This window comes from Mytilus trossulus, chromosome 10, assembly GCF_036588685.1.
Source record: "Mytilus trossulus isolate FHL-02 chromosome 10, PNRI_Mtr1.1.1.hap1, whole genome shotgun sequence".
Lineage (NCBI taxonomy): Eukaryota > Metazoa > Mollusca > Bivalvia > Mytilida > Mytilidae > Mytilus > Mytilus trossulus.
In genome coordinates, this window is record NC_086382.1 from 45035402 (window position 1) to 45062637 (window position 27236).

The 27236-nt window shown below is 31.4% G+C and overlaps 1 protein-coding gene across 1 annotated transcript; it reads left to right on the forward strand.

Moving 5' to 3' along the window:
* Window positions 1–224: 224 nt before the first annotated feature.
* Window positions 225–20293, forward strand: LOC134687444 (BTB/POZ domain-containing protein 10-like). The gene is made up of 10 exons (XM_063547748.1): window positions 225–326; window positions 7871–8027; window positions 8769–9116; window positions 9524–9626; window positions 10153–10273; window positions 10551–10648; window positions 14036–14135; window positions 15352–15462; window positions 16310–16363; window positions 17161–20293. The coding sequence occupies exons 2-10, from the start codon at window positions 7909–7911 to the stop codon at window positions 17415–17417; spliced, it is 1311 nt and encodes a 436-aa protein (XP_063403818.1). The 5' UTR covers window positions 225–326; window positions 7871–7908; the 3' UTR covers window positions 17418–20293.
* The last annotated feature ends 6943 nt before the right edge of the window (window positions 20294–27236 follow it).

A 27236-nucleotide genomic window follows, 5' to 3' on the forward strand; every position in this document is an offset into this window, starting at 1 on the left:
TAAAGTGAGAGGGTTAGCGCTATAGAACCAGGTTTAATCCACCATTTTCTACATGTACCAAGTCAGGAATATGACAGTTCTTGTCCATTCGTTTTTGATGCGTTTTGTTTTTTGATTTTGCCATGTTATTATGGACTTTCCAAATTGATTTTCCTCTGAGTTCAGTATTTTTGTGATTTTACTTTTTATAATCAAATCAGTTGCGACATACGAAATATGGGCCGTTTTGGTTTTTATTTATTTAGATTTTTCGGTAATAAGTTGTACTGGAATTTTCCCACAATTCAACGTTTTTGGCTTGATGAGTCGAGAACCGTCGAAGAAAGGTAAAAGTGATGTTTTGAACTTATTTTGTGAAATTTTCAAACCTGTCAAATGAATTAAAAGGCCTAGTATGGCATATTTGTATATTAGGTATACAAATTCTTTATAAAAAGAAAACACTGACCTTTAAAAAGTTCAACGAAATATGGTTTCTGTACCAAAACAGCATCTGTCAACATGCATATGACTCTCCTCACTCGCAGGCTCAGAAGCTCAGTACATGTGTATTCATTATTTTCTTTTCAATGAGATATAGCGTTTGATTAATATCTTAATTATTTCTTAACAGTTAAATTTCATAATCTGATTTTCTGCACCTTGTTATTAATATATGGAATGTCAGGGTACTCACAAAGATGTGTATACGAATACACCTTATGGACCATGAAATGGAGCTTGTTGGTGTCAGTTTTGAAACCTGTGTGTCCCTGGGAAGCATCCTCATGGTATCGTTTTGCCTCAAAGATTCATGATCGTAGACATTGTTTTGACGGATCTCCTGTAGTTGGTGATCGCAATACTGGAATACCAGTATTGTCTACAATACTGGTATAGAATTTTTGTACCAGTATTGAATTCCAGTATTGTACCAGTATTGTGGTTTTTTTTAAATAAACAATACATATAGGTACATGTCATTAATCTTTTATGAAAGGTGTCACATATATATGCATATAAATGCATATGACATGACAATTTTATATGGAATGATTGTATGTTTAACTTTTAAATTATATTTATCATGTTTATAATATAATATTATTTAATAATCAATGTTTAAAAAGTCACCAATATGTGCTAATATTAAAATTTCAAGTGTTATTTGGAAATTAACAGTGTTATTCAGTCATTTGAGGTACCGTCGATGGTATCTGTTAAGGAAACTGTACTCAGTACTACTGTCTCAACATTTTAACAAACTCTTTGCTTTCTTCAATGTTTTCTCCAGCTCTCTCTTTCCACTACAATAGTATATTTTAGTGAATTTTATATTGACTTTAATACTGTTTTACATGAAAAGCTTCATGTATAATCACATTAACATTGGTACTGTTTATTTCTTCTTCAGATGGCATTTATGCCACCCCACTTCCTATTTTGATATTTATGTATTTCAGTCTATGGACTTTCTCTTAGGCTTACTAGGTTACAAGCTTGTTTAGATAGCACCTGTACAGCTCTCTTACTGTATGTGTGCTTGTCTAGTATTAGTATTTGAGTTTTTGTACCAGTAGATATATGGACCATAATTTGGTATTCGGCCTTTGATTTCTTTTTGTATCCTTTTTTATAAGTTCTAAAATTTTTACTTTTATTTTGTTGGTTGTGTTGGTGTTAGAATAGTATGAATGGAACAATTGAGTTTTTCGAGAAAAAAGTAATACATTTTGATTCACCGTTTACGTGACATGAAACCAAACAGGAAACCAATCTTTATTTTCTTTATTTTGCACAATATAATTCAAAAGGCATAAATAAACACCATTTCTAGTGTTACTTGCTTCATGTTAATATTTAAAATCTATTTTCAATGTTATATTAAAGTTTTTTTTAAACCTGACAGGAAACCATAAGAAACCGAAAGGATTTTTTTAGTTTTATTTTATTGCAAAATCTGCTTAAAATAATCTGAACAGTATACTTTTTCTTAAAAGCCATCTTAAATGTAACAGTATTATAAAACTCCTAAATATGTGCTTGATTTGAAAACAATTAGTACAATTTATTCAGAATTTTCCATATTTTCTTCATTGATACAGGATACCATAATCGTTGTATCTTGATGTTTAAGCCAAAAAAACGTATTTATATTTGGTTTTGATATTCCAGTTATATACAATTTATTCCAAATCATTGGCAATGTAACATTCTTTAAATCCAGTAAAGAAAAAAACTTTTAACTTGGAATTAAAATCTTTAAAATAGGCACAATGTGATACTTGTGACCTGTACACTATCTACATGGTTTCCACATTTTAACCTACTTTAGTGGGCTAAAATCAATAAAGTACTTCCTTTCAAGTCATGCATGGTAAAAGTTTACTTTTCCTTTGACAAGTTTATTGCGTTTCTGATAAGTGTTTGCAGAACATGAATAAAAAATATTAATTAAAAACTGTGACAAAGATTCCAACTTTGTACATTCCAAGTGTAACGGTATATTAACATGTATTTTTTATTAAATTATATTTATTCACCTAGAATATCCAGTAATATTTACTGCTGAAGTTAAATCAATCCAACGAGCATTGGTACAATGATAAGAGACGTAATTTCGATTGATTTTTCCAAGGACTCTTCACGTCAGTGACTGTGTGTTCCAACGTCTGTCAAATATGAAATCGATTTTGTCAAGTCATTGGGCATTTATTTTCACACAGGATCGTATGTAACATTATGCACATAGGAAAAATAACAGACCACCGGCGCAATCTCTTTGACAATTGTATTTTCCTCTTTTAAACGACGAAACAAGTCTACAGATTATGTTTGCTAACATCCCGTTGGAAACAAAAACAATGTTTAGACCTAGTATTTCGTACATCCGGCCGTAATGGCGTTATCACATGTTAGTCACATGTTTCACGTATGACCGGAAATGGTTAGAACTTAAGGACAAAAACAATTTTAATAAATAAGTGGACTTCTGTTTCGTGTGAAATGTACATGTAACGCATAACGACAACGTAATTTTCTTACTTAATTATTACGAAGATCAAAACAAGAATGTAAATCATCTCGGATTTACCTGTTTGAACATCTCGCGAGAGTTCATATTTGCATATTGTTTTTAAGAATTCTATTACAACAAAGCAGATTACATCATCTAAAAATTGTGTTACGAAATGGGACACAAAAATCACGCCACTGTTCTTACATCTGCTACATAAATACTTATAGTTCTCGGCATTTTCTTCTCACTATTCTTATTGGTCGATGTTCTTTGTTATTTGAAAGCAAAAGTTACGAATTTGCCGTTGACTATTATCTATAAATCAGTCAGCGTTATGCTCTTCGGAAGCAAAAAGTAACGTGAGAAACGACACAAAAATACGGTTGTAGAATCTTTGAAATTCGTATATTTTAATTTTTAGCTCACCTGGCCAAGTGAGCTTTTCCCATCACTTGGCGTCCGTCGTCGTCCGTCGTCGTTAACTTTTACAAAAATCTTCTCCTCTGAAACTACTTGGCCAAATTAATCCAAACTTGGCCACAATCATCTTTGGGGTATCTAGTTTAAAAAATGTGTGGCGTGACTTGGTCAACCAACCAAGATGGCCGCCACCGCTAAAAATAGAACATAGGGGTAAAATGCAGTTTTTGGCTTATAACTCAAAAACCAAAGCATTTTGAGGAAATCTGACATGGGATAAAAATGTTTATCAGGTCAAGAACTATCTGCCCTGAAATTTTCAGATGAATCGGTCAATCGGTTGTTGGGTTGCTGCCCCTGAATTGGTAATTTTGAGGAAATTTTGCTGCTTTTGGTTATTATCTTGAATATTATTATAGATAGAGATAAATTGTAAACAGCAATAATGTTCAGCAAAGTAAGATCTACAAATAAGTCAACATGACCAAAATGGTCAGTTGACCCCTTTAGGAGTTATTGCCCTTTATAGTCAATCTTTAACCATTTTTCATAAATCTAAGTTATCTTTTACAAAATCTCCACTGAAACTACTAGGCCACAATCATCTTTGGGGTATCTAGTTTGAAAAATGTGTCCGATGACCTGGCCATTCAACCAAGATGGCCGCCACGGCTAAAAATAGAACATAGGGGTAAAATGCAGTTTTTTGCTTATAACTATGAAACCAAAGCATCTAGTCTAGAGCAAATCTGACAAGAAGTTAAATTGTTAATCAAGTCAATATCTATCTGCCCTGAATTTTTCAGATGAATTGGACAACTGGTTGTTGGGTTGCTGCCCTCCAATTGGTAATTTTTAAAGAAATTTTGCCGTTTTTAGTTATCTTGAATACTATTATAGATAGCGATAAACTGTAAACAGCAATAATGTTCAGCAAAGTAAGATCTACAAATAAGTCAACATGACCTAAATGGTCAATTGACCCCTTAAGGAGTTATTGCCCTTTATAGTCAATTTTTAACAATTTTCATGAATTTGGTAAATTTATGTAAATTTTTACCAAATATAGTTCTCTGTTACTAATGGGCAAAGTTCATGATAGATATAATTGTAAGAAGCAAAATCGTTCAGTAAAGTAAGAACTTCAAACACATCACCATCACCAAAATACAATTTTGTCATGAATCCATTTGTGTCCTTTGTTTAATATGCACATAGACCAAGGTGAGCGACACAGGCTCTTTAGAGCCTCTAGTTTTTCTAGGGAAGAGTAGCATACACTTGTATGTTGATAAAAATAATGGCATCTTTAGATGTAGTTGCAACTTTTCTTACAGTAATTCACATTTTATCACTTTTCTATAGTTATAGGAAACAGAGCCCAATAGCAAATTATGGTCCATATCTGCTACAAATGGTATTGCCCATGATTCTGAATCAACTGCTTTAACTACCCCTAACATTCATGTAGACAAACTAATTAATTTGGTTATTCCCCGTTAAGCAACTTTTTATGTTTAATGGTTCAATGGTTTATTGTGAAAGATGAATAAGAAAATGAAGACCAACATATATAAATGCATATGATCTAAGTATACTTGTATTAAAAAATATCTGTAAAAAAATATACGATGGCATACATGTAAATGCTGAATTGAATTAAATAAAATATAGAAATATGATAAGATTATTAGCAATTATTTATATAATTAACAATTGTTTGAATAATATGCAGTGTTCTCCCCAGGATTTTTGGATAGCGCTGTGGTAAGCGCATGATTTTCCACAATTCTCAGTCACTTTTTCGCGTCGCGCGGTTGGTTTGTAATTGATTTTTTATGTGTTTTTCCTATATTATGCTATTGATGTTTTCTCTTGTAATGATGTCCTCATCATGCTCATGGAAGTTACCATTTGTTTGCTAATGTTATTGTCTGGATATAGACATGATAGAAGAAAAGTCTTTTTCTCCATTGTAAATTCATATAATCCTCATATTACATGTATTATTATCTGTCTGTAAAACCCAAGGAGAAGTCTTTTCCATGGTGGGTCTATACCAGACTGTCTATGTGAAGATTTCTTATTACTAACAGGTGATGTTGCAGAACATGTAGGACCAACAATAAAGTCATTGTCAGCTTCTGTGAGAAAGTTTTCAATGACAAGATTGGTATTTTTTACATTTACTTTAATAAACATTTCTAGCAAAGTGCAACTTTGCAATAAAAATGAGTATAGTATTTCAAAGGAAGAAATGAACTTGCCCTTTCAATAATATTCAAATGTTTTCAAAGATTTGCTTAAAAAAAAGCTAAAATATTCCAATTATGAATTATGAATATACATGTAAAATGTATGAAAGAAATCCTATAAAAATATTTCTAAAGATATTTTTTATTTTAAAGGTAAATTACCAATCAAATACATTATGTATGCCAATTGAAGCAATTACCACCTTTAGAGGTTGTGTTTGATAATTCTATAAACATTTGAATACGTGCCACCAGATAAGTTTGTCAAGATTTGACAATACTTCTTTTAGGTCTTTCCCTCCCAAATTATCTCCCTTACTGGCTGACATAACTTCCTGTTTACACTTGTGGCCTTTTTAGCATTAAATACTATTCCTAATCCAAGCCATCCTCTGTTTACATTAAATTTAAAGCAATATTTTAATAATATATATTGATGATTGGTTGACAAATATCGATATTTCATATATATCTACAAAAAAATTTTGTTTTGTCTTATTCCCTTATCCATTTGAAAAAGAGCCACGGATGGACAAGTAATCGTAATATACGGGCTTATAATGCATCCCTTGATAACAGGGTTGCCTCCTTCAAACAATTCAGGTTCGACAGTTCGGTAGTAAACGCGAAAAAAAGTAATGATATAATCGTAGATGGTTCAAGCAATGATCGAGACCACGTTGTCAGAGAAGGGGGTATCACTTCCCTTATATTTTTTAGAAATAAACTTTTCAGCACCCGAGATATGCATTAAATGTCTCTGTCCATTCCTTTCATAAGTTTCGGTATCTTTTAAAAGCGAAAAACTCGAGGAAGGAAAGATTAATTTGGCAGTAAAAGTTTGGCAAATGGCGCCATTTTGTTCATTTATTGAACTGGTCCCTACGATATTTGACATCGTTGGGTGAAATAACGATCTCTTGGATAAATAAACCAGTCGATCACATGATCGGAATTTGTACAAAATAATACAGGATGTTTGAAATTCTAAAACAATAGCGCTGATTTTTTATTGGATAGCGCGGCAGTCTGCCCAAATACCACCGCGGTGAATTCAAATAGCGCTGAACATCACGGCGCTAAAACGGCCTGGGGAGAACACTGATATGAATTAATTTAATACAATAATCTTTTGTTGATTTGTACAAGTATTGTTATTATTTTTAACTGGTTGTTAATTGATTTCACAATTATCCTCTATAATTTTTTTGAGTTCATTTAACAATGTTTAATCTCCCTTTGATCTTCAATATCTAATTTTGCTTAAAATTCAATTTTCATTATACACCTTTACTTAAAATTCAATTTTCATTATACACCTTTAACAATGTTTAAGTATAGTCAACAATACAACTACAATACTGGCATGGTATATCAGTAATATACCAGTATTGCTGTTTTTTAAAAAAAGGTTACAATACTGGTACAAAATTTTTATACCAGTATTGCGATCACCAACTACAGGAGATCCGTTTTGACAAGTAAACTAAACTAGAATTTGATGTTGAAAAATTATCTGATGCGTAGATCAATATTTTTTTGACAGATAACTATTTTTTTTTTAAATTAAATGTATTTCATTCTAAGACTTAATTATTCTATTTAAACTTATTATTAATACATGTATGTAATAGTCACTGATATTTTTAAAAAATTTGAGGATTTGAAAAGCATGTCTATTTCCAAGTGTTCGACATCACTCTAGCTTAAATCTAAAAAGTTGCTTGAAATACTGTATAAATTTGTGTTACTGTTTAGCGTTTATACCATATTTTAAAAGCTGATTCTGATCAGGGCAAAAGGTCCTTGTCAGGTGTACATATCCAACTGGCAGGTGTCATCTGACCTTGACCTCATTTGCAAGGTTCAGTGGTTATTTTTGTGTTGTGGTCTTTTTTTCTAACATTATATGAAAGGTCGACTATATTTGATGTATGGTGTAAGTCAAGAAGGATGACATTCCATTGTGTGCACTCTTGTGGTACATTTGTGATATAAACAACATAAGAAGGTGTTTTAATTCAAAATTATTTAATTTCAGACAGACTCAATAGATATTGTTCCATAAACCTTAGATGAAAGATACTGTGACACTGATCTTGTATATAATTGTGACAGCAATTCTAAGATTTTCTCAAAAGTGAAAGTAAAATAAGTACACCAGTCTAAAGTTTTGTACATTTACATATTTTTCCAGAAATCATCATTACTTCTATACAGACTTGATGAAATGGGATGGCATATCGCCGACACAGAAATCATAACAGAAACCAAACTTCATACGATACTGACAGTGACACAGATTATTACTCAGAAACAGAAGAGACAAAGAAAACTTGTATCAAACGTACCAGGTAAACATGGGCATTCATGTCATCAAATATTTTCTTCTTTTATTAAAAAAGTATTGTGATCAACTATATATCCAGTCTGATTAAATTCAGCCCCCACTATCCACAAAGGCAAATGGACTGTTAGGGATGGTTTAAATAAGTTAACTATCCTGGTTTTTATCTGTATGGACTTTTTTTCAGACCTACTGCCATTAATCCTTGGTCAAGTTTGTGAGAACCAATTTGATTGTAAATATATAAAAAAGAAAATGAAAAAAGAAATGATCATAGATTACTTATAGCAATGTATAGTGCAATGAGGAAAACTATTCTGTAAAATATTGTTTATCATTGAAATTGTATAAATTAGAGTGTCTAAGTTAAACCAGTTAATTGTAAACGCAGTTGCATCATAATATTTACTTGTAACTAGGGGATGTGCCAAATGCCTTTTAATGCTTATTGAGAGTATGATTTTCACTTTTTGGCTCATTGTTGCCTAATTTTACTGATTTCCATTTAGCAAAATTTGTACAGTATAAGGGGTTCAGTATAAGGCATGGAAAGACACAAAGTTATTAAACTGACAATACAAATGGAAGTTTTTAACGACCTTGACTGACTATACAGCCCTTGCACGGTCGGCCCTGGCTTGTGCCTTATTGGGCATTAAATAATTTAACTGACAATGCACAATTCATGGAATCCAATTAAGATTTTAAGTATAAGTATTAATAATTTATATCTTTGTTTTAATTACAGCTCTGTAGGAGCCCCTAGATCCAAACCGTGCCTTGTAAACAGAAGTAGAACACATAGTTTAGATACCAGTAGCTGTGATGACGCTGACACAATGTCAAAACCAATAGAATCATCGTCAGTTCTGCCAGCTATAAACATGCGTAGGATGCAATCAGATGGCCATACCAGAAATCTTGGACCAGACTCAACTTATTTTCCTTTCAATGGGGACCAACAAGGAGCCTGTGGTATCAGTAAAGGAACCAATAGTCCACGGCCCTCAGAGAGAATCACTCTCGTTGTGGATGAAACACGATTTGTTGTGGATGTTGATTTATTCAGAGGCCATCCAAATACAATGTTAGGAAGGTAGGCATGAAGATATTTTATTCAAGATTTAATACAGATGATTTTTATGCCCCATTTATGGGCATTATGTTTTCTGGTCTGTGCGTCCGTCTGTCTGTTCGTCCTGCTTCAGGTTAAAGTTTTTGGTCGAGGTAGTTTTTGATGAAGTTGAAGTCCAATCAACTTGAAACTTATTATACATGTTCCCTATGATTTAATCTTTCTAATTTCAATGCCAAATTATAGATTTCCACCCATTTTCATGAAAATGATAGTGTGGATGGGGCATCCATGTACTAGGGACACATTCTTGTTTTATGGTAAAAAGAGAAAAGAATACATTTGTTTTTTTAACGCTGATGCATTTATAATTATATTTGGTTTTTGATATAACAGTCCATTTATTTTTGATTTTTTCATGATTTCAGGATGTTTACATCATCATTAGAGAACAATTTTACTCGTCCCAATGAAAGAGGAGAGTATGAAGTAGCTGAAGGATTATCTTCTACTGTCTTCAGATCTATATTAGTAAGTATTGGGGTAATGCTGACAAAAGTTAATTTGTCCACATGAACAAATATTTGTCAACTACACCATCAAACAGAAATATATTTGGTTATCTCCCTTACGTTTTTTTTAAGTGATTAACACTTGGATGCATCACTCCAAGAAATTGTGTCACATACCATTGTAGTTGACCATTTACCTTGACCTTAGACTTGAATAAAAAAAACATGTTTAAGGACATTCAAATATCCACAGCCAAACCATCCATTCTCAATTTTATTTATATTATTGCTTTCCTTGGCAAAACCTTCCTAATGGATCTTTTTGTCTCTGAGGGGGATTATATTGCATTATCTTTTGCTTCTAAAAAAAACATATATATCTAGTGGTTTTATCAGAAATTTTATAGGGTGTGAGTTGTGTTCCTTTGAACAGATATATAAGACTTGATAAAGAATTAGATATTAAAACAAAATGGTAGGTTAAAATAAATGAATTAACTAAAAGTACAAACAAGAAATATACTGAATTATTGTATTTTGTACAGGATTTTTACAAGACAGGAAGTGTGAGATGTCCACCTAGTGTCAGTGTACATGAACTTAGAGAAGCATGTGACTACCTTCTCATACCATTTGATGCTGAAACAATCAAATGTCAAAATCTTAGTAAGTTTAAAATCTCAAAATAAGTTTCACAATGCACTCTACATTCAGGAATTGAACATTTTCATCTTTAAATAACATTATATTGCTTATGCTCAATATCATCTTCAGTTTAATAGTTGCTTATTTAGATTTAATTGTAGGTTGCTGATATTTCACAAATCCAGTGTATGAATGATAATGAAATTGTTAATGGATTAATAGTTATTTTAACCATATTTTAAAAAAAAAGGGTTTGATTATGATGAAACAGTTTAATTATTTAATGTTTACTTTACAGGAGGGTTGTTACATGAATTATCCAATGAAGGGGCCAGACAACAGTTTGAATTGTTCCTAGATGATCTAATTATGCCTCAGATGGTCATAGCAGCACAGGTAAAAGTTAACCAGAGTCCTAGAATACAAAGTTAATCATCTAAGCCAGAGATAACAATTTCTAAGATTAAATTTTAGACAAATCTCTATTTGATAAGTGAATTGCAATAATTAATCAAATTGTTGACTTTATTGGGAAAAATTGTAATTTTAAGATATATTCTACATGGATTTGTTTTAAGATTAATAGAAAAAGGGAAGTAGGATGTACTTAAATCATTTAGGGCTATTCCAGTAAAATTTACTTAGGAGGGGCGGAACGCAGACGATATTTTTTTCCATAGGTGGGACGTTGTCAACATAAATTTATTCTGGAGGGTGGTGGTGCCGATTTAAATTCATTTCTGTTGGTGGGGGGTTTCTGAATGATAGGTTAAACATATTGTTCCCCCTGTTATGAAGGAAGATTCTCCTAAAAAGGTCGTCCGAAAGCAAATAAAGTTGGCAGACCACTAATTTTAAGCGTTGATGATCCGGAAGCATAAGGTTTGTTTTTCTTTGAAAACGAAAGTACTTAAGCGACACCTATCGGAAAATATATTTTCGGCATTATTGGGTGTTTACCATAAATGTTATGCTTTTCAGAAATCTACGATACTTTTTATTTCAATAATGTTAAAAGTGGCTCTTTAGTCTTTAGTAAGTGTCCCAAATGACACTGTAAACACTTGTGTATGTTTCCTCTTTTGTAGTTTCTTCACATATGTAATGTTCACTTATGTACTTATAAGAAAAACTTTTAAAAAAATTATTTGGATCATACTGTCATTCGTCCTCATATTTAGGTAAATTCTCGAGAGAGCCGAAAATATATTTTCCGGTAGGTGTCGCTTTAGTACTTTCATTTTCAAATGTAGGGCCTCGATTCGTTCTATTTCAAAAATGTCGAGTTTGTTTTAAGGATTACAATAGTAATAGAGGTTACTTAAGGTAACAAATATATGTCATTGGAGAGATAATTCAAGTGGGAACATATTTATTCAGGTCACAAAGTAAGTGAAAGTCTTAGAAAATTTTTACAACAATAATTTGAAGCATTGTCGCAAATTAGCTTCCTCCCTTGTGTTTTTTAGGGGTTTGTATGGATAGCAAACACGGCAATTGTAATGCTTGGTACACAGGAGAGTATATCATATTGCCCAACCGTTGCCTGTTGAAAAAAAAATTGTTTACGAAATATAAAGTTACACCGAGCCTACCAACATGACCAATAATATTTTATTAAAATCCCAGGCCCAATCTTGAAACATGAAATGGTTGGTGCCAACCGGTTGCACCACCTGCAGAATTTGCTGTACTTAAATCTCTTTCCTTGCAAAGAATATGTCCTTAATAAGGTGGACTGGCCAATTCTTTGCAATTTTTGTCCCAAATAATATTTTATTGCATACAGTTTATAACAACTTCAAGTACCCTCTCCCTTGTATACCGTCTCCCCACAAAAAAATATGTGTGGGTGACATCCAAACTATGCGGTCCATAAAAAAATATTTATATTTGGCACAGGCAATTAGATTTTTATTGTGCATGTTGCGTGGATGGTATGGAATGAAAAAATGGCCTAAGTTTTGCGGAAAAATATGGCCTTGTTACACATGTACAGGAGAGTATATCATCTTCCTCAACATTTGCCTATTGAAAAAAAAATGTTTATAAGAAATAAAAAAAAATAAAAAAAGAATGACATTGTGCCTACCAAATATATTTTATGGCTCAAACTAAACTCCCAGGCCCAAACTCTGAAACATCAAATGGTTGGTGCCAACCAGTTTCCCCACCTGAAGAATATGTCGTACCTGAAAATTTTATTGACAGTTTTAAAAATAAAATGGGCCATAATTAAATCTCACCCCCCTTTTTAGGTCACTGTGAGCTATTGCCGTCATGTTGCATCTGTCGTCTGCTGCTCCATAACATTGTTACATGTTTCATTTTATATTTTAATAGCAACATAGCTACATGTAGGTACACATGGTAAGATTTTTATCAGCCATTAGATATGTTAGATAACAGCTTTGTCATACACCTGTAAGTGGGTCTCAATTGGGTCAACAGTTGACATGGGATCAGACTTTTTTTGAGTCAGAATGATTCATGATTGTTAGACAAATACACATAAATAACATGTGTACCTAACGAGATATGGATCATCAGCAGCATTCAAATCGAACAGAGTATAAATTAAATTGTTTATTTACACAATTTTAAATACAAAAAAAAATATGCACATGAACATAAAGAGGCAATACTACACATGAACATAAAGAGGCAATACTACACATGAACTGTAAGATGGAGAATACTGTAATGTGGAATAAATATCCAGGAGACAACATTCCAAACAAAACAGCATATACAAAAAATCCAGAAAAAGACTAGCAGTCGCCAACAATAGACCAAACCCATGTTGCTTGGCAGAGCAGACAAACCCCAATTTGAGAAATGCAACATCAGACTGAGAAATTCTCATCACAAGACTTCATTTATAAAAAAAAAATATGAAAATTTTAATAAAACCATTTTAAACAAAAATTACAAAGTTTAAAAAAAATGCTTCTGGACAGGAGTGGTCCATTTTTTATATATATCTCTTTCCATGAATGGTTCATTTGAAATACAGGGGTGCAGGAATTCTTTAGTCCTACTAAACTATAATTCATGTACTGTTGCTTCAAAATGTCTTTTAATGCAATCTCAAATGAAAAGAATCCAATATTCTGCACTGAAATAGATAAACCAACAAATTTTACATTTATTTGACAGGATGCAACATTTTTTGTATACTTTAAAAAACTAGCGATTTTTTTTTTTTTTTCTCTAGGTAGGGGGTCTTGCAAGAAAATACATGTTCTAGGTGGGGGTGTATTTTTTTAATCTTTTCCATAGGTGGGGGGTCAAAAAATAAGTGGTGTTCCACCCCCCCTGGATAATTTTTACTGGAATAGCCCTTACTTATGTTCTACATTTTTGTCTGTTATAGTTCTATATTTGAAATTACTGTGTTGAAACTTAAAATGATATAGATTAAAAGCATAGGGCATTAATATTTTTTTATATTTCCAAGAAATTTGACAAATAAAACATAAACTTCTGTCCTTCAACTACACACTAGACCAATAGTGGGTATGATGGGATTAGTTTTAGGCTATTCCAGAAAAAAATGTATTGGGGGGTTGGAAGGCAGTTTTTGTCAGCACCCGCCACCCAGACAATTGTAATTGAGAATTATAGTGTGAAAAGTTGCTCTTATACCCATCACCCATGTGTTATTAATATGATGTGCCTTCCACACCCCACCCCCCCCCCCTTTCCCCATACATTTTTTTCTAGAATAGCCCTTAGTTTATATGTACTGAAGAAAATTGCAATACTACTGTTATTTTGCAGCAAGGAGATAGAGAGTGCCATATTGTTATGTTAACAGATGAAGATGTTGTAGACTGGGATGATGAGTATCCACCACAAACAGGGGAGGAGGAAGCACATAGTATGTATAATTGTCCGTTTCAGAATCTAATGCATCCTGGGTAATATTTTAAAAAGCGTACACCAAAGCTTTTGGATTGGTTTCAAATGTTATAAACAATGGAAATTCAACCAATGACGTAACGTTATTTTTACTTTGGGGTACGAACAATGAAATTACCCATGATGCTTTAGATTCTGAAACTGCCAATTGTAATAGTTTCATTGATATAAACAATATGGAGTATGGAAGAACAAGACACTTCAAAAATACTTAATATAAAGTTACTGTAGATTCCTTTATTTTCGTGGGTATAAATTTTCGTGGATAGAAGAAAATTTTCATTTTCGTTTTTATTTGATTTTATGGTTTAGCCAATCTTTGCATATATTAGCCTATTAAAAATTGTTAAACTGTAAATTCATGGTTACCCAGACCCACAAAACCCAGGAGAATTAGTATCCAATGAATTATAGTGAATCCACAGTTAGTGATCATAGACTTGAGCCTTTGACCTTACCATTTAATCATTTATGGTCACTTTCCCTCAAGATTAATTAAAATACATAAATAATAAATTTTGATAAGATTGACTAAATAGAATTGATTATGTTATGTTCATAAGGAGTAATTGCAACAAAAAAACTCTTGCCCAAAGACATGCTGTCCAGACACACTTCATTGTTACAATATTTTAATATTTATAATATAAGGTGTGGGCCTTACAGTTTACCCTTGAGAGGGCATTAAGTTCTACCCTTGTTCGTATGTACATCCACCTGTACATATGAACGTCACAAAGTTGGTTTCCGTTCTCTAAATTTAGTAAACACAATGCTTATTACCACAAAATACAGATCAAGTTTGAATTTGGATGGTATTTTAATGGTTTTAGAGTTACGCTCCTACGCTGAGTTTTTCCTTTCTGTTTTCTTACTTAAGGTTGCCTCAATCAAATTTTTTGAAACTTATAAACAATGAAACAATGCTTTATCCCATAAAAAATTAAATCAAGTACATATTTGGGTAGTGTCACTCCTACCATTCTTTATTTATGTCCCTTTATAACTTATATGATATGCAAGTGGGGAAATTATTTGTGTGTCATGGACACATTTCCCATTTATTTAATAGAATAACTTAGTTTACATTCATAATATGACAAGAAGTAACATGATATGTATTTCACAAGCCATTATTGCATTTTGTTAATATATAATAATAATTCTACTTTTAGTTATACATAGTAACCACATGTCCAGATTTTTTAAGTATATTGAAAACCGGGATGTAGCAAAGCAAGTGTTAAAAGAAAGAGGACTGAAGAAAATTCGTCTTGGCATTGAAGGTAATATCAGAACTCAGAAAATCATTGAAAAAAGAGAAGCTTATGACATTAAAATTCAATTATTGGACTTACCAAATATGCATTAACCTTTCACTGTATTAACGCTATTTTTTTTTGGGGGGGGGGGGGGGGGGGTTGCAGTTCCTGGCAGTGTCTGATTCATTTGACCTGACCTACTGTTGTAATATTTCTGTCCATTTTTAGAGAGAAAATCAACACCTATTATCTAGCACTTTAGTATATAAAGTTCTTGAATGAAAAATTTGTCTTCTTAAAGATGCATTTGATTGTTAGTCTGAAAACATAAAAACAAACTAGAAATGTTTCTTGTGTTGTTTTCAATTGCAAAAGCAATACATATGTCATTGATAATAATTTGTGCATAACATTAATTCACAACTTTATAAGACTCGATATTAAAATAATATGTGATACGATTCTCAATGAGGCCATACCCATCAGAATTAAAATGATGTAAAGGTCATTGTACATTGTCAACAACGAGCAAAACCAATACCTAATTGTAAGCTATAAAAGGCCCTTGCATGACAAAATATGAATAAATTCAGACAAGCTATTTAACCTATAGGCTGATTTATTACAAAACAACAGAAATGAACTTACAACTAAATTACAGAGCTTGATATTCTTTAGAACTATCATGACTGTATGTTGAACTCTAGAAATCTTTTGTGTGTTTTGTTTGTTTTGGGGTTTCTATCTTCCTTCATAGCTAAGGTGTTCTGTTTTGTAATAATATGAAATTACATGTATATAAAGAAAAAAAGGACAAGTGCATCTTTGGTTTTCTTATTTTAATATGAAACAAATTACAAATCTATTTTAGGTTACCCAACATACAAAGAGAAAGTAAGAAAGAGGCCAGGAGGAAGACCTGAAGGTAAGAATGAAATTAAAACATGCTTACTGGTACAATCAAAACATTTACATTATATGATGATTGATGACTATATGTCAGATCATTCCGAAGACACTAAGATATAACAATAAAACTCATAGGCAGAATGATACTAACTCAAATTTATTTTTTATTAAACAAATATCAAATGGTACTGTCTTCGTACTTTTGTTGTTCCATTGTCATAATTTAAGGGAGGGTAAGGATCTGAGCAAAATAGTTAAGCCAAGCTGATGTTTATATGTTCTTATCCTAAGTATGATAAAGAGGTTTTAAAGACAAATAAAACTTATTAGTAGAAAAAGACACCTACAACATCATGGTATATAATAAAAAAAAAAACAATGAAAAAACCATAGTCAACAACACTACACAAATAACCAAAACATGAGCAACACAAACTCCACCAAAACTGAATGATGATCTTCAGTGCTGCAGAAGGCTTTGTCTTCTGTTATCTCAAATATTTTTTGTCATTTAGAGACTAGATTTTTTTAAATTTATGGCTGATACTTGATGTAATAGTTTTGTCCAAATATATCTAGTGATCAAACTGTAACCAAGGATAAAGAAAAGTGCTTCTCAGTTTGAAGATGCAATATTATAACCATAATTGTACAAAAACAAAGACAAAAAGTCCAACGACAATTTCATAGGGTATCATCGCAAACTCACCTCTTCCATGTTCACTCTAATAGTGCAGGGAATAAAAAAGCAAAAAAACACCAACTAATTGTGTAATTTATACTCGCCACTAAGTTTCCCCTTTATTTTTTCAGTGATATATAACTATGTACAAAGGCCTTTTTTACGCATGTCTTGGGAGAAGGAAGAAGCCAGAAGTCGACATGTTGATTTCCAATGTGTCAAGAGTAAATCCATAACCAATCTGGCCTCTGCTGCTGCCGATACAGCCCAGGATCAGGGAATGGTCCAGCAACAACAAGATGGTACTCTCAATGTGATACCCCCTCAGCCTTCACCGTCAGAGCCTTATCCAGGAATGCAGTTACCCCCAGAAGGGGATGTGGATTGACGCTGTATTGTGCCTCCGAATCGAATTGTAATCAGTATATATTCATTCATCAAAAGATTTAAAAACATTTTCAGATGTAGTAATCAGATGTTGAATAGCTGAGTGAGTGTTAAATTCTGAGACAGCACAGACTACTTTTAGTCATTCAAATCAATTGTGATGAGCTGTTCTGGTTTATCTAGTGTTAAATTCTGAGAGATCAGAGACTTGTTTTGACCATTCAAATGACTTGTGATGAGCTGTTCTGCTTTATCTTGGTTATAAGTCATATAAGAAGTACTCAGCAGTGTGAAGAGACAGATTTTGTATCTTAAGTATTTATTTGAATATTCTGTTGACACTTAAGTATATTTTTTTTACTATAGTATTGGTTCAAAATAACACCTTTAAAAGTTCATTATAGTGCCAATTTTAGTTCTTTCCATGAGCATTCAAATACAATATTTTTCTAAAATTTAAATATTCTGAAAAAATAAAATGAAAAACATTTTGTAAATTTTGTTATTTGTAATTTTATATATTTAAAATTGACAGCATTTTTTTGTTCCTTGTTCTTTGGTAATGCTTGCATTTGAGAAACTTTTCTATGAGAAAACATATTCATGAAAAGAATTTAACTATTGAAGTTAGTTCTTTTAGAGTTAGTTGATATAAAATGTCTTAGGGTTGATACAAGTCGTATCAACATGTTTTAAATGTGTACATACTTAGATGTCATTCAAGATTTTTTTTTTTTTTTTGATACAGTTATGAGTTATATACATTTTACAGAAATTTATTTGTTTTAAGTTTATACCAAAACATTTTTAATAAATGACCACAGCTAAACAATAAATTTCATAAAGGGAAATAACTCTGAGGCCAATCAGAACATCTTTTACAAAGCATTCATCTTTTCAATTTCTTGTATAAGTGTTTCTTGCACTGGAAAAGAAGACTAAAAGTATTTAACTATACGTATACATGATAAGATTTTTGTAAAAAAAAATGAGTTATTGATGTATATTTGCACATGAGAATTGGACCAACTGATCTGGCCTAGAAGGCGTAAAACTTTGCTCAGTGCTCGGAGGACAAAAATCATGCTCGAAACATGAAATCCAGCTATTTGATTGGTTGAATTTCGAGTCTGAGTACAAAAATCATGCTCGAAAGTTTTATGACCGTGAGGCCAGGCCTTGCAATCATATAAGTTTCAAGTAATATTATCTTTGATCAGAATTCAACCAATCAAAATACTGGATCTGGTGTTTATAGCAGCTCTGTACTTCCAATTACTGAGTTAAGTTTTATGATCAAAAGGTCAGTCCTTATCACCATGATATGTCTTAATGATATTCAAAATGTTTCATTAATCTTTCACCCTGAAATTGCAAACAATTTTTTTGTTATAGTTCCATTTTCACACTGCCAAATTAGCATTTTAAAAATCAGCATAATTTTATGAACATGTCAAAATTTAGACCAAAATTTGTTTTAAGATACAACTATATTCTTTGTTTCGGATGCCATAGCTTGATACTGATCTGACAGCGAAATTTGATTATACTTTGATATTTAGATACTTCAGTTGTTCATAAGTGTGTCTGTTTTTAGAGTATGAAATACGTTTCAGTATTGAATGAATTTGAAATGAACAAACAAAAGAAGGTTGTTGACGATATATTTATTTATTTAAATACATATAATCAAAATATAAATACAATCATATGTAATGTAAAATGCTTCAGATAGAGAGCATTCATGTGTACACAGCCATCATTTTTCATTGATAACTTATTTTGATTGTATAGCTATGCCAAGTGTTTTAAATTTAAGCACTTAATTTTTTTAGTGCCTTTTATTGTTACTTCACAGTTCAGTTTGGATTATACCAAGCACTTCAGAAAAACATTATTTTTTTGAGTGAATAAAAATTTGCTCTTACTTGAATCAGCTTGACTCAGGAGAACAAAATTCTTCAAAGAATTAAAACTGATTTAAGGTGGTACCTAACACTACAGGGAGATAACTCTGAAAATCTGCTAAACGTTTTATTTATGTTGTGTTGTAAGGGAATATTAAGCTTCTCAATGATCAAAATCAATGTTTGTCAATCTGCTATTTAACCATTGTAATTTTTCTGATAAAATGGTTGGTTGAAATTTTTTGAAATTTTTATATTTTTGTCAAAAGGTCAAAGTAAATACTTTGTTGAAATGTTATGAAAATTAAACAAGCCAAATTAATTTTAGCCTGTACCAAATCCACATTTCTTAGAACAGATAAAGTTCAAAATTTACCAAAAGCTATTTAAATAGATTGTTTCTTGAAAGAATCTTTGAATTACATTAGATCTGTTCATCCTGAGCATGCATGAAATATTTGCCACTGGGCATTAAGCAACCAACAATCAATCAATCATTAGATCTGTTGACAGAATTTGAATTGAACACTTTATTAGATGGAGATATTTTTCAGTAGCTATGCATAATACACTTGTGGTGTTATATACAGTTTTTAGACCAACCTTGTTTTTTGTGCATTTCAGATCAATGTACAAACACTAATAGTTAATGTTGATTGTTTTGAATTATATCTGGTAAAGCAAAAGAAAAATGTCCACCCTTTTGTTCAAAGGGGAGGCAACTAGAATTAAGTATTTTACTATTCTTGACTACTGTTTTTTTACTTATATAACTTGAATGATTGTTATTGAGCTAGGTGAAAATGTCATAATGATTAATTACCAATTTTTATGTACAATATGATGTTTTTTTTATTGTTTTGATGTATAGTATGCCTGGATAGCATATTTGATGACTAGCAAGAGTTAATCTTTTGTGATTTTATTCTATTGAAATATTTTGTTCAAATAAAAATTATATGCTTAATAATATTCAGCTTGTATTTTTCGATTGCATAGGAAATCATATAAATGATCAAGTTTGAGAAGTTAAAGTTACACACCATTTGCATAATACCACTAGGTACGATTATGATTCATAAATGTTATATTATTAACACACTGAAATTAGAAACATCAAAACAAATTGTGCATTTTAAACCAAAGCAGACACATTTAAAAACATTTTTGTTTTCATTTTCAATACACTGTTCATGGTAGTTTTTGGCATACATGTGAAAAAGTAGCAGAATGGGATGTAATATTTTCACACTTTAATCAGAATCTCAGTTTCTGCTAGTTACAGTTTGTATGCAAATATTTATAAAAGGAACAAATCTATTTCACTTGGTCATCTCACCTTTGATGATAGTCCGTCAGAAGGGGATGATAAATGGCTGAGCCATATCTCTCGCACTTTAAAGACACCCTTATAGATTTCGAAAAAGAGCAGGCTAATGCCACTACAAGACAGCACTCGCATCTCCAAAGTGGAAAGCGATTAATATAAGTTGCAAAAAAAAATGTTTACTATGTTTTTATGCCCCATTTTTGTTTTCTGGTCTGTCTATCTGTTCATTCGTCCTGTTTCAGGTTAAATTTTTTGGTCAAGGTAGTTTTTGATAAGTTGAAGTTCAATCAACTTGAATCTTAGTATACATTTCCTTATGATATTATCTTCCTAATTTAAAAACCAAATTAGAGTTTTTACCCCAAATTCACGGTCCACTAAACATAGAAAATGATAGTGCAAGTGTGGCATCCGTGTACTATGGACATATTCTTGTTTATTCATAATTGTAACAAGAATTTATCTGAATGGTCTTACTTCTCACATAAGGATTGATTTCAACAAATATTGATGTCTGCAGAAGTTCATGTTTATTCATTGGCATGAATTAAACTTTTTAAGTAAGTTTAAACTGGAGGCAAAAGATTTCAGGATCAAGGCAGTGTTAAGATACCTGTAATTCAGTGGTTGTCTTTGGTCAATGTCTGCCATATTTGTTTTTCATTTATTGTTTCGTCATAAATTAGGCCAGTTGTTTTGTTGTTTGAATTGTTCACATTTTGTCATTTAAAGGGCATTTTATTGTTGTCTATATGGTATGGGTTTTACTCATTGTTTAAGGTGGTACAGTGATCTATTATTGCTGACATCCACCCCATTTGGACATTGGTTTATAGTTATCCAATTGTTACACATACTACATTTATCAAGGCTGTTACAATGTACATTAATTCATCTGCATTATGATGAACTTACACTTTGTGCAGCAACATTCAGGACTTTGACATCAAATATAATAAGTAAGTATTCTTATCAAATACATAATGCAATATACTGTGGATTCATTATTATTCATTGTATACCAATTTTCGTGGGTACAAGTGAACCACGAATTCAAATGTTCAACGAATGTCATATTTTCAATAGGCTTTGTATACGGAGATTGGCTAAACCATGAAATCAAGTATCCATGAATATGCAAGTTTTCAGCAATCCATGAAAATTGATACCCACAAAAATAAATGAATCCACAGTATTACTGTCATAGAGAGCTAGAAAGAAAAGAATTATAAATTGATCTTTTATTATTCTATACATAGCAAACTGATTCAATCAAACTCCTATGTTGTCGTAAATGCAGATATTAGATATAAGAAGATATGGTAAGAGTGCCAATTATACAACTCTCCATCCAAGTCATAACTTTCAAAAGTAAACCATTATAGGTCAAATAAAATTGAGAAAGGAAATGGTGAATATGTCAAAGCGACAACAACCCGACCATAGAGCAGATAACAAAGTACAGTCTTCAACGCAGTGCATTGGCTCTCACTGAACAAGCTGGTTTTGTATGAAGTACTGTTGAAAAGAAAAGATATATTTTGTTTTCTGGATGCTATCCTTTGAACTATATATCCAACTTTTACTAAAAATATGTTTCTTTATGCCCCAAGTGTTGATAAGAACCACATAGATTTGTGTGTCAATAGGTCAAAGGTTCAATTAATAACTAGGATTGACTGAAATGTGAAAAAAATAATGGTTTATTTTAACCAAATGACCTACTCTACCACACTTTTGATAGTAATCCATATGGATTTTGAGAACCATATTGATTTTGTGATCAACGGGTCAGAGATTAAAAGACGACAGCAGCTATTAAATGGTCTGAAATTTAGGTAAAATCTTTAATTTCTAGGTACATTGTATTTTCAACTTTCATATGGCATGGATTGATAATGATCTATTGAATAGAATAAACCTCTTTCTATTTTAAGGTAGCTGTGATAAAGGTCAAGGTCATTGCAGCAATAAATTGAGTGAAAATAAGGTGACAATTTGGTTTTTATGCAACATTATTTAAATAATATTTTAATCATTCACCAAACAAAATGTCTTGAATACATTTTTTTTTTTTTTTTTTAAATCAGTAGGTTAAGGGTCAGATAGTTACCTGTAATACTATTATTTGGAAGATAGCGTTTGTCTTTTAAGCCGTAGATTACAGCCTTACCAATCTTAGGTGGTTAGTGTGTCTTGGGTTGTTGTAGACATATATTTTGTTAGGTCACAATGTCAAAGGTTGAGGTTACAAAACCATTGACTGAAACATTACAATGAATATCAAAAATAATAGACCTACTCTGATCCAAATTCATACTTTTACAGAATTATGGTTTTCAAAAAAGTTCAAAGGAAATATGCTGTATTGGTAAATCATTTTGTTTTATAAAGTTTTGATATGTATTGAGAAGTTGATTTCTACAGAATACAGCTTATGGATTAGTTTCTTGGTTTTTTTCATGTGGTTTTTAAACTGCAAGCTCTTTGCAGCTTCCATTATCTTATAGGAGTTATTACCCTTAAAGGACAATTTTTCACTATTAACAAAGTTAGAGTTTTCGCATGTAATCTTCAAAACTGAAAATAGCAATGATCAAAAAAGGTTAAGGAATAATGGTTAGTTATATGTTTGAAATAAGCTTATCTTTGAGTTGCAATTGCATGCGTGTACTCGTAGTTGTACAATAACTATATCACAGAAGTCAATAACCATTTGTCTTGGAATAATCTGAAAAAAAGTATAAGCCATATAATTGTCACCTAAATTATCTTTACACGTTTTCTGGTTTAACAATGGTTTTATAAAAAGTTAAAGTAATTAATTAGACGTCCTTTTGGATTTGTTGGCATAGTAAAGTGTGAACTCACAACGAAATTCTCTTAAAGTATAGTTTTTCATTCTAGATATAGCCATGCCATTTGGAAGCAAACAATGGAAGTTAATTAGGCACTAATCAGATTACAATTGAAAAATGAGAAACTGTTTGAGACGAGAAAGTTGTTTGAATTTCCCTTGTGATCTGTGATACCATCAGTGGCTAAAGGCTTTTTCTTTTATCAATTTCTATGAAAAATGTTATTAGGATTGATATGTGTTCAATAATGTTTTACTTTATTAAAACAGATCTTAATAAAAGCTCGTCTGACTTTAAAAGGTCAAAATTGAGCTAATGTTGCTGACACATGGCGTCTGCTGTCTTTTGTTGGCTGTCTTTGTCTTTTATTTTTTCACATTTGCATCATCAATGAAATAAAAGACAAAATTTTAACCTATCTTGGCAGGATTATTGTGATTATTGTTTGAAAAATCCTTCAAAATTATTCTTCATATCCTTATGATGTGGGTAAAAATTTGATGGCAAAAAATATTCTGATTGGTCAATTATTCATAATTTCCTTTTGATGTATACAAAAACTTGATGGCAAGAGATATTCTGATTGAAAAAGTGCTTGCAACTACATTTTTATAAACTTTATAAATCTTTAACTCTTGCTTTGATAATTTTTTAGATTTTGTGCTGATCAGGCTACAAACACAATTCCAATGATGTAACATATGATGAACAACTCATCAAACAGTAAACAAGAAACTATTAAGATTGGGGAGGAGGAAACCTTCCAAAATCTGTGAGAAACTTGGTTGCTCCAAAAACAGATTCAGTGGCAAGTTTCTGGAAAATCCTTGACCTTAAGAAATACTCTGCTATCTGTAACACCTCAGTTTATGTGTTATCTTAATGGAAAGGCATGTAGAATCTGCTATGTTTTATCTGTAAATTAATGATTTAAGAAAATGAATGTTTTCATTCCAGATTTGTAGTAATTAGTTTTTGACATGATGTAAATGTTGTATAATTATTGTTGACAATTTCAAATGGTTTCCTTTTACTCTAACCACTTAATAGCCGATTGAATGCAATGTATTGATAAAAAATGATAGAAAATTAAATCAAACAGGAAATAATAATCACAATAGCCTTGTAAGAAATGTATTTTTGCCATAATGTTCAATTATTTTTTAGAAAAAATATTATTTTATGTGATTTTAACTGATAACTCAGAAATTAAGTTAATCCAGAGTTCAGTTTTCAGCTGTTATGTAATATATAATTTTCTTTTTTCAGATATTTGCAAGAATCTGAGATTTTGATTTGGAGAAGGGATTGTACCATGTAAAATGATATCTCTTTAGGTAATTATAAGTTGATAACTTGATTGATTGATGGTGTTTAGCTCCACTTTCAGTATGCTTGGCTTTATCCTGATGTCATTTTATTGATGGAGGAAGCTTGAAGGAAAATACAACTATCAACAGAATAACTGCCATTCTAATTCAAATAAGTAAGAAGTTGAATTCACTCCTCATGTGCAAGCTACAACTCACTATTGCTCAAAAGACAGACCGCCTAGTGATCACTATAGATGAATCCCTCAGCATTGAGGCCCACAGTATTTATAAGTTCTTAGGAATGTGACAAAAAGGGGGGGGGGGGGGGGGGGGGGGGGGGTGCTAGGTAAACTTCTGTAACACAGTGAAACAGAAAAATTATATGTTATAAATTTATATTCATGTAAAGTAATGGAAAAAACCTTCATTCATTCTACCTGCACAACACAGAACCCTAGATCAGACTGTAATTTACTTTCTGCAGTGGCTTATTGCTTTCTGTGTTGGATTTTACCTGTATTTAAAACCTTCATTATCTTTTAGTAGGTATAAGATAGTAGTAAGCAAGTAAACTGTCAGATTTGAAGAAATTAATTTAAGCAGTGATTTATTTATATTTGATTTATGTCCAGTGACAAATATGTCAGACTTGTTCAGGATATAATTATCAATGAACTTTAATAGCTGTTAAAATCCTGAGCAATTTAGTTTGTAGCATAAGCTGGTCTAAATATCCATTAAATGAGGATGAAATGTGTTTGCTATAATGACTTTGTGAAGTCAAAGATTTTAAATTCTGATGTGCAAAATTGTGTTACCTTGATATTGAATGAATAACACATAGTGATGAAAGAAATAGGTGTACATTGATTGTTGTTAAAAAGATGAAAGGTACACTGAATAATGGAAAATGCTTCAGTTCTCAATGCATTTTCAAACGTATGTATTTCAGTGTTCTTGTTGTATGCACCTTTAAAATATATGGCAGAACATTAGTTTGATGTACTTCACAAAATTAGTTTCTATAATTGCTGCATATTAATAAATAAGCCCATCACTGCTGTTGATCGATACATATGTACATGAAAACAAAGAGATTTGGTGTTAACAATGAACTTCATAGACCAATGGACAAAATGTGAAGTTTATTCCTGTTTGTCCATTTAATTCTAAGGATAACAAAAGACACTACTTGGATTGCACCCTTAATATTTAATGAACTATATTTCAATGTTCCATGACAAAAAAACATGAAATTTATATCTAAAGAGGCCTGTTAATACTTCTCTGAGGATCTGTTTTACTACATTTCCTGATTATAGGGAAAAGATTGCTATATCCTCAAATTATAAATGTTAATACAAGTGAGAATATAAATAGCTAAGAGAATTCAAAGTATCGTTATGTTTCTCCTTCTATATGTCACAGCCATATAAGTAATCTTCTAGTGCATTACGGTCATATAGCTACAGGGTTCAGCAATACTTTAGAAAGTACATTTTAGAACAGCAAAGAAGAAATAATTTCCCTCCTTATTGCGTTGGTAATATTAAGATTTAATGCAAGTCAATGACCTTATTATCCCATCTTGGGATCTGAATGATGTAATAGGTGTATTCAAATATGTACTTAAATTTGTAATTAAATTTCCTTTTCAAAACCTTTCAGTTACATTGACATCTTTAAACCAATTAGTAAGAATTTGTTATATTAATTTGCCTATTGACAATTAATATTAAACACAACCTATGCTTTTCTCCTTGTGTTGTAATTCTGTTATATTATTCTGAAATGTAATTTTGTTTAAGAGTTGGTTTGGAAAATATTTTGGAAAATCCATTTTTTATAGAAGCTTGATGTAAACTTAAACCAATAAATTTATAACTATCATATCCACCCACGTAAAAGTGACAATAAGGATAAGTTACCGATTTTAGTATTTTTTACTATAAACTTGAAAATTTTAATAGATAGATAGAAACAATAAACAGCAGAAATAATATGCAGTTGAAAATTTATAAAAAAAGCTTAAAGGCTAAAACCATTAATCAACTCTTTATGGGAGATATTTCCCTTAAATTAAATGATAATTTTTGTTAAATTTTATTACTTTCCTCTTGAAAAATTTAGTAGATAGAAAAAGATTCTAAGCAATACAAGATTTTATCAAATGTCAAAGGAGTGCAACCATTAAAAATATTTGCATAGGAGTTATTGCCCTTAAATGACATTTTTTGTTGAATTTTATAACGTTCCTATTTTCTTCAAAACTTTAATAGCTAGACAGAAACTGTTAAGCTACTTTAAACAGCACAAAATAGCTGCGTTACAAGATGTACAAAAATGTCAAATGCTTGAAACTATTAAAGACTCCTATAATTAGGAGTTATCATGCCTTTAAATAACCATTTT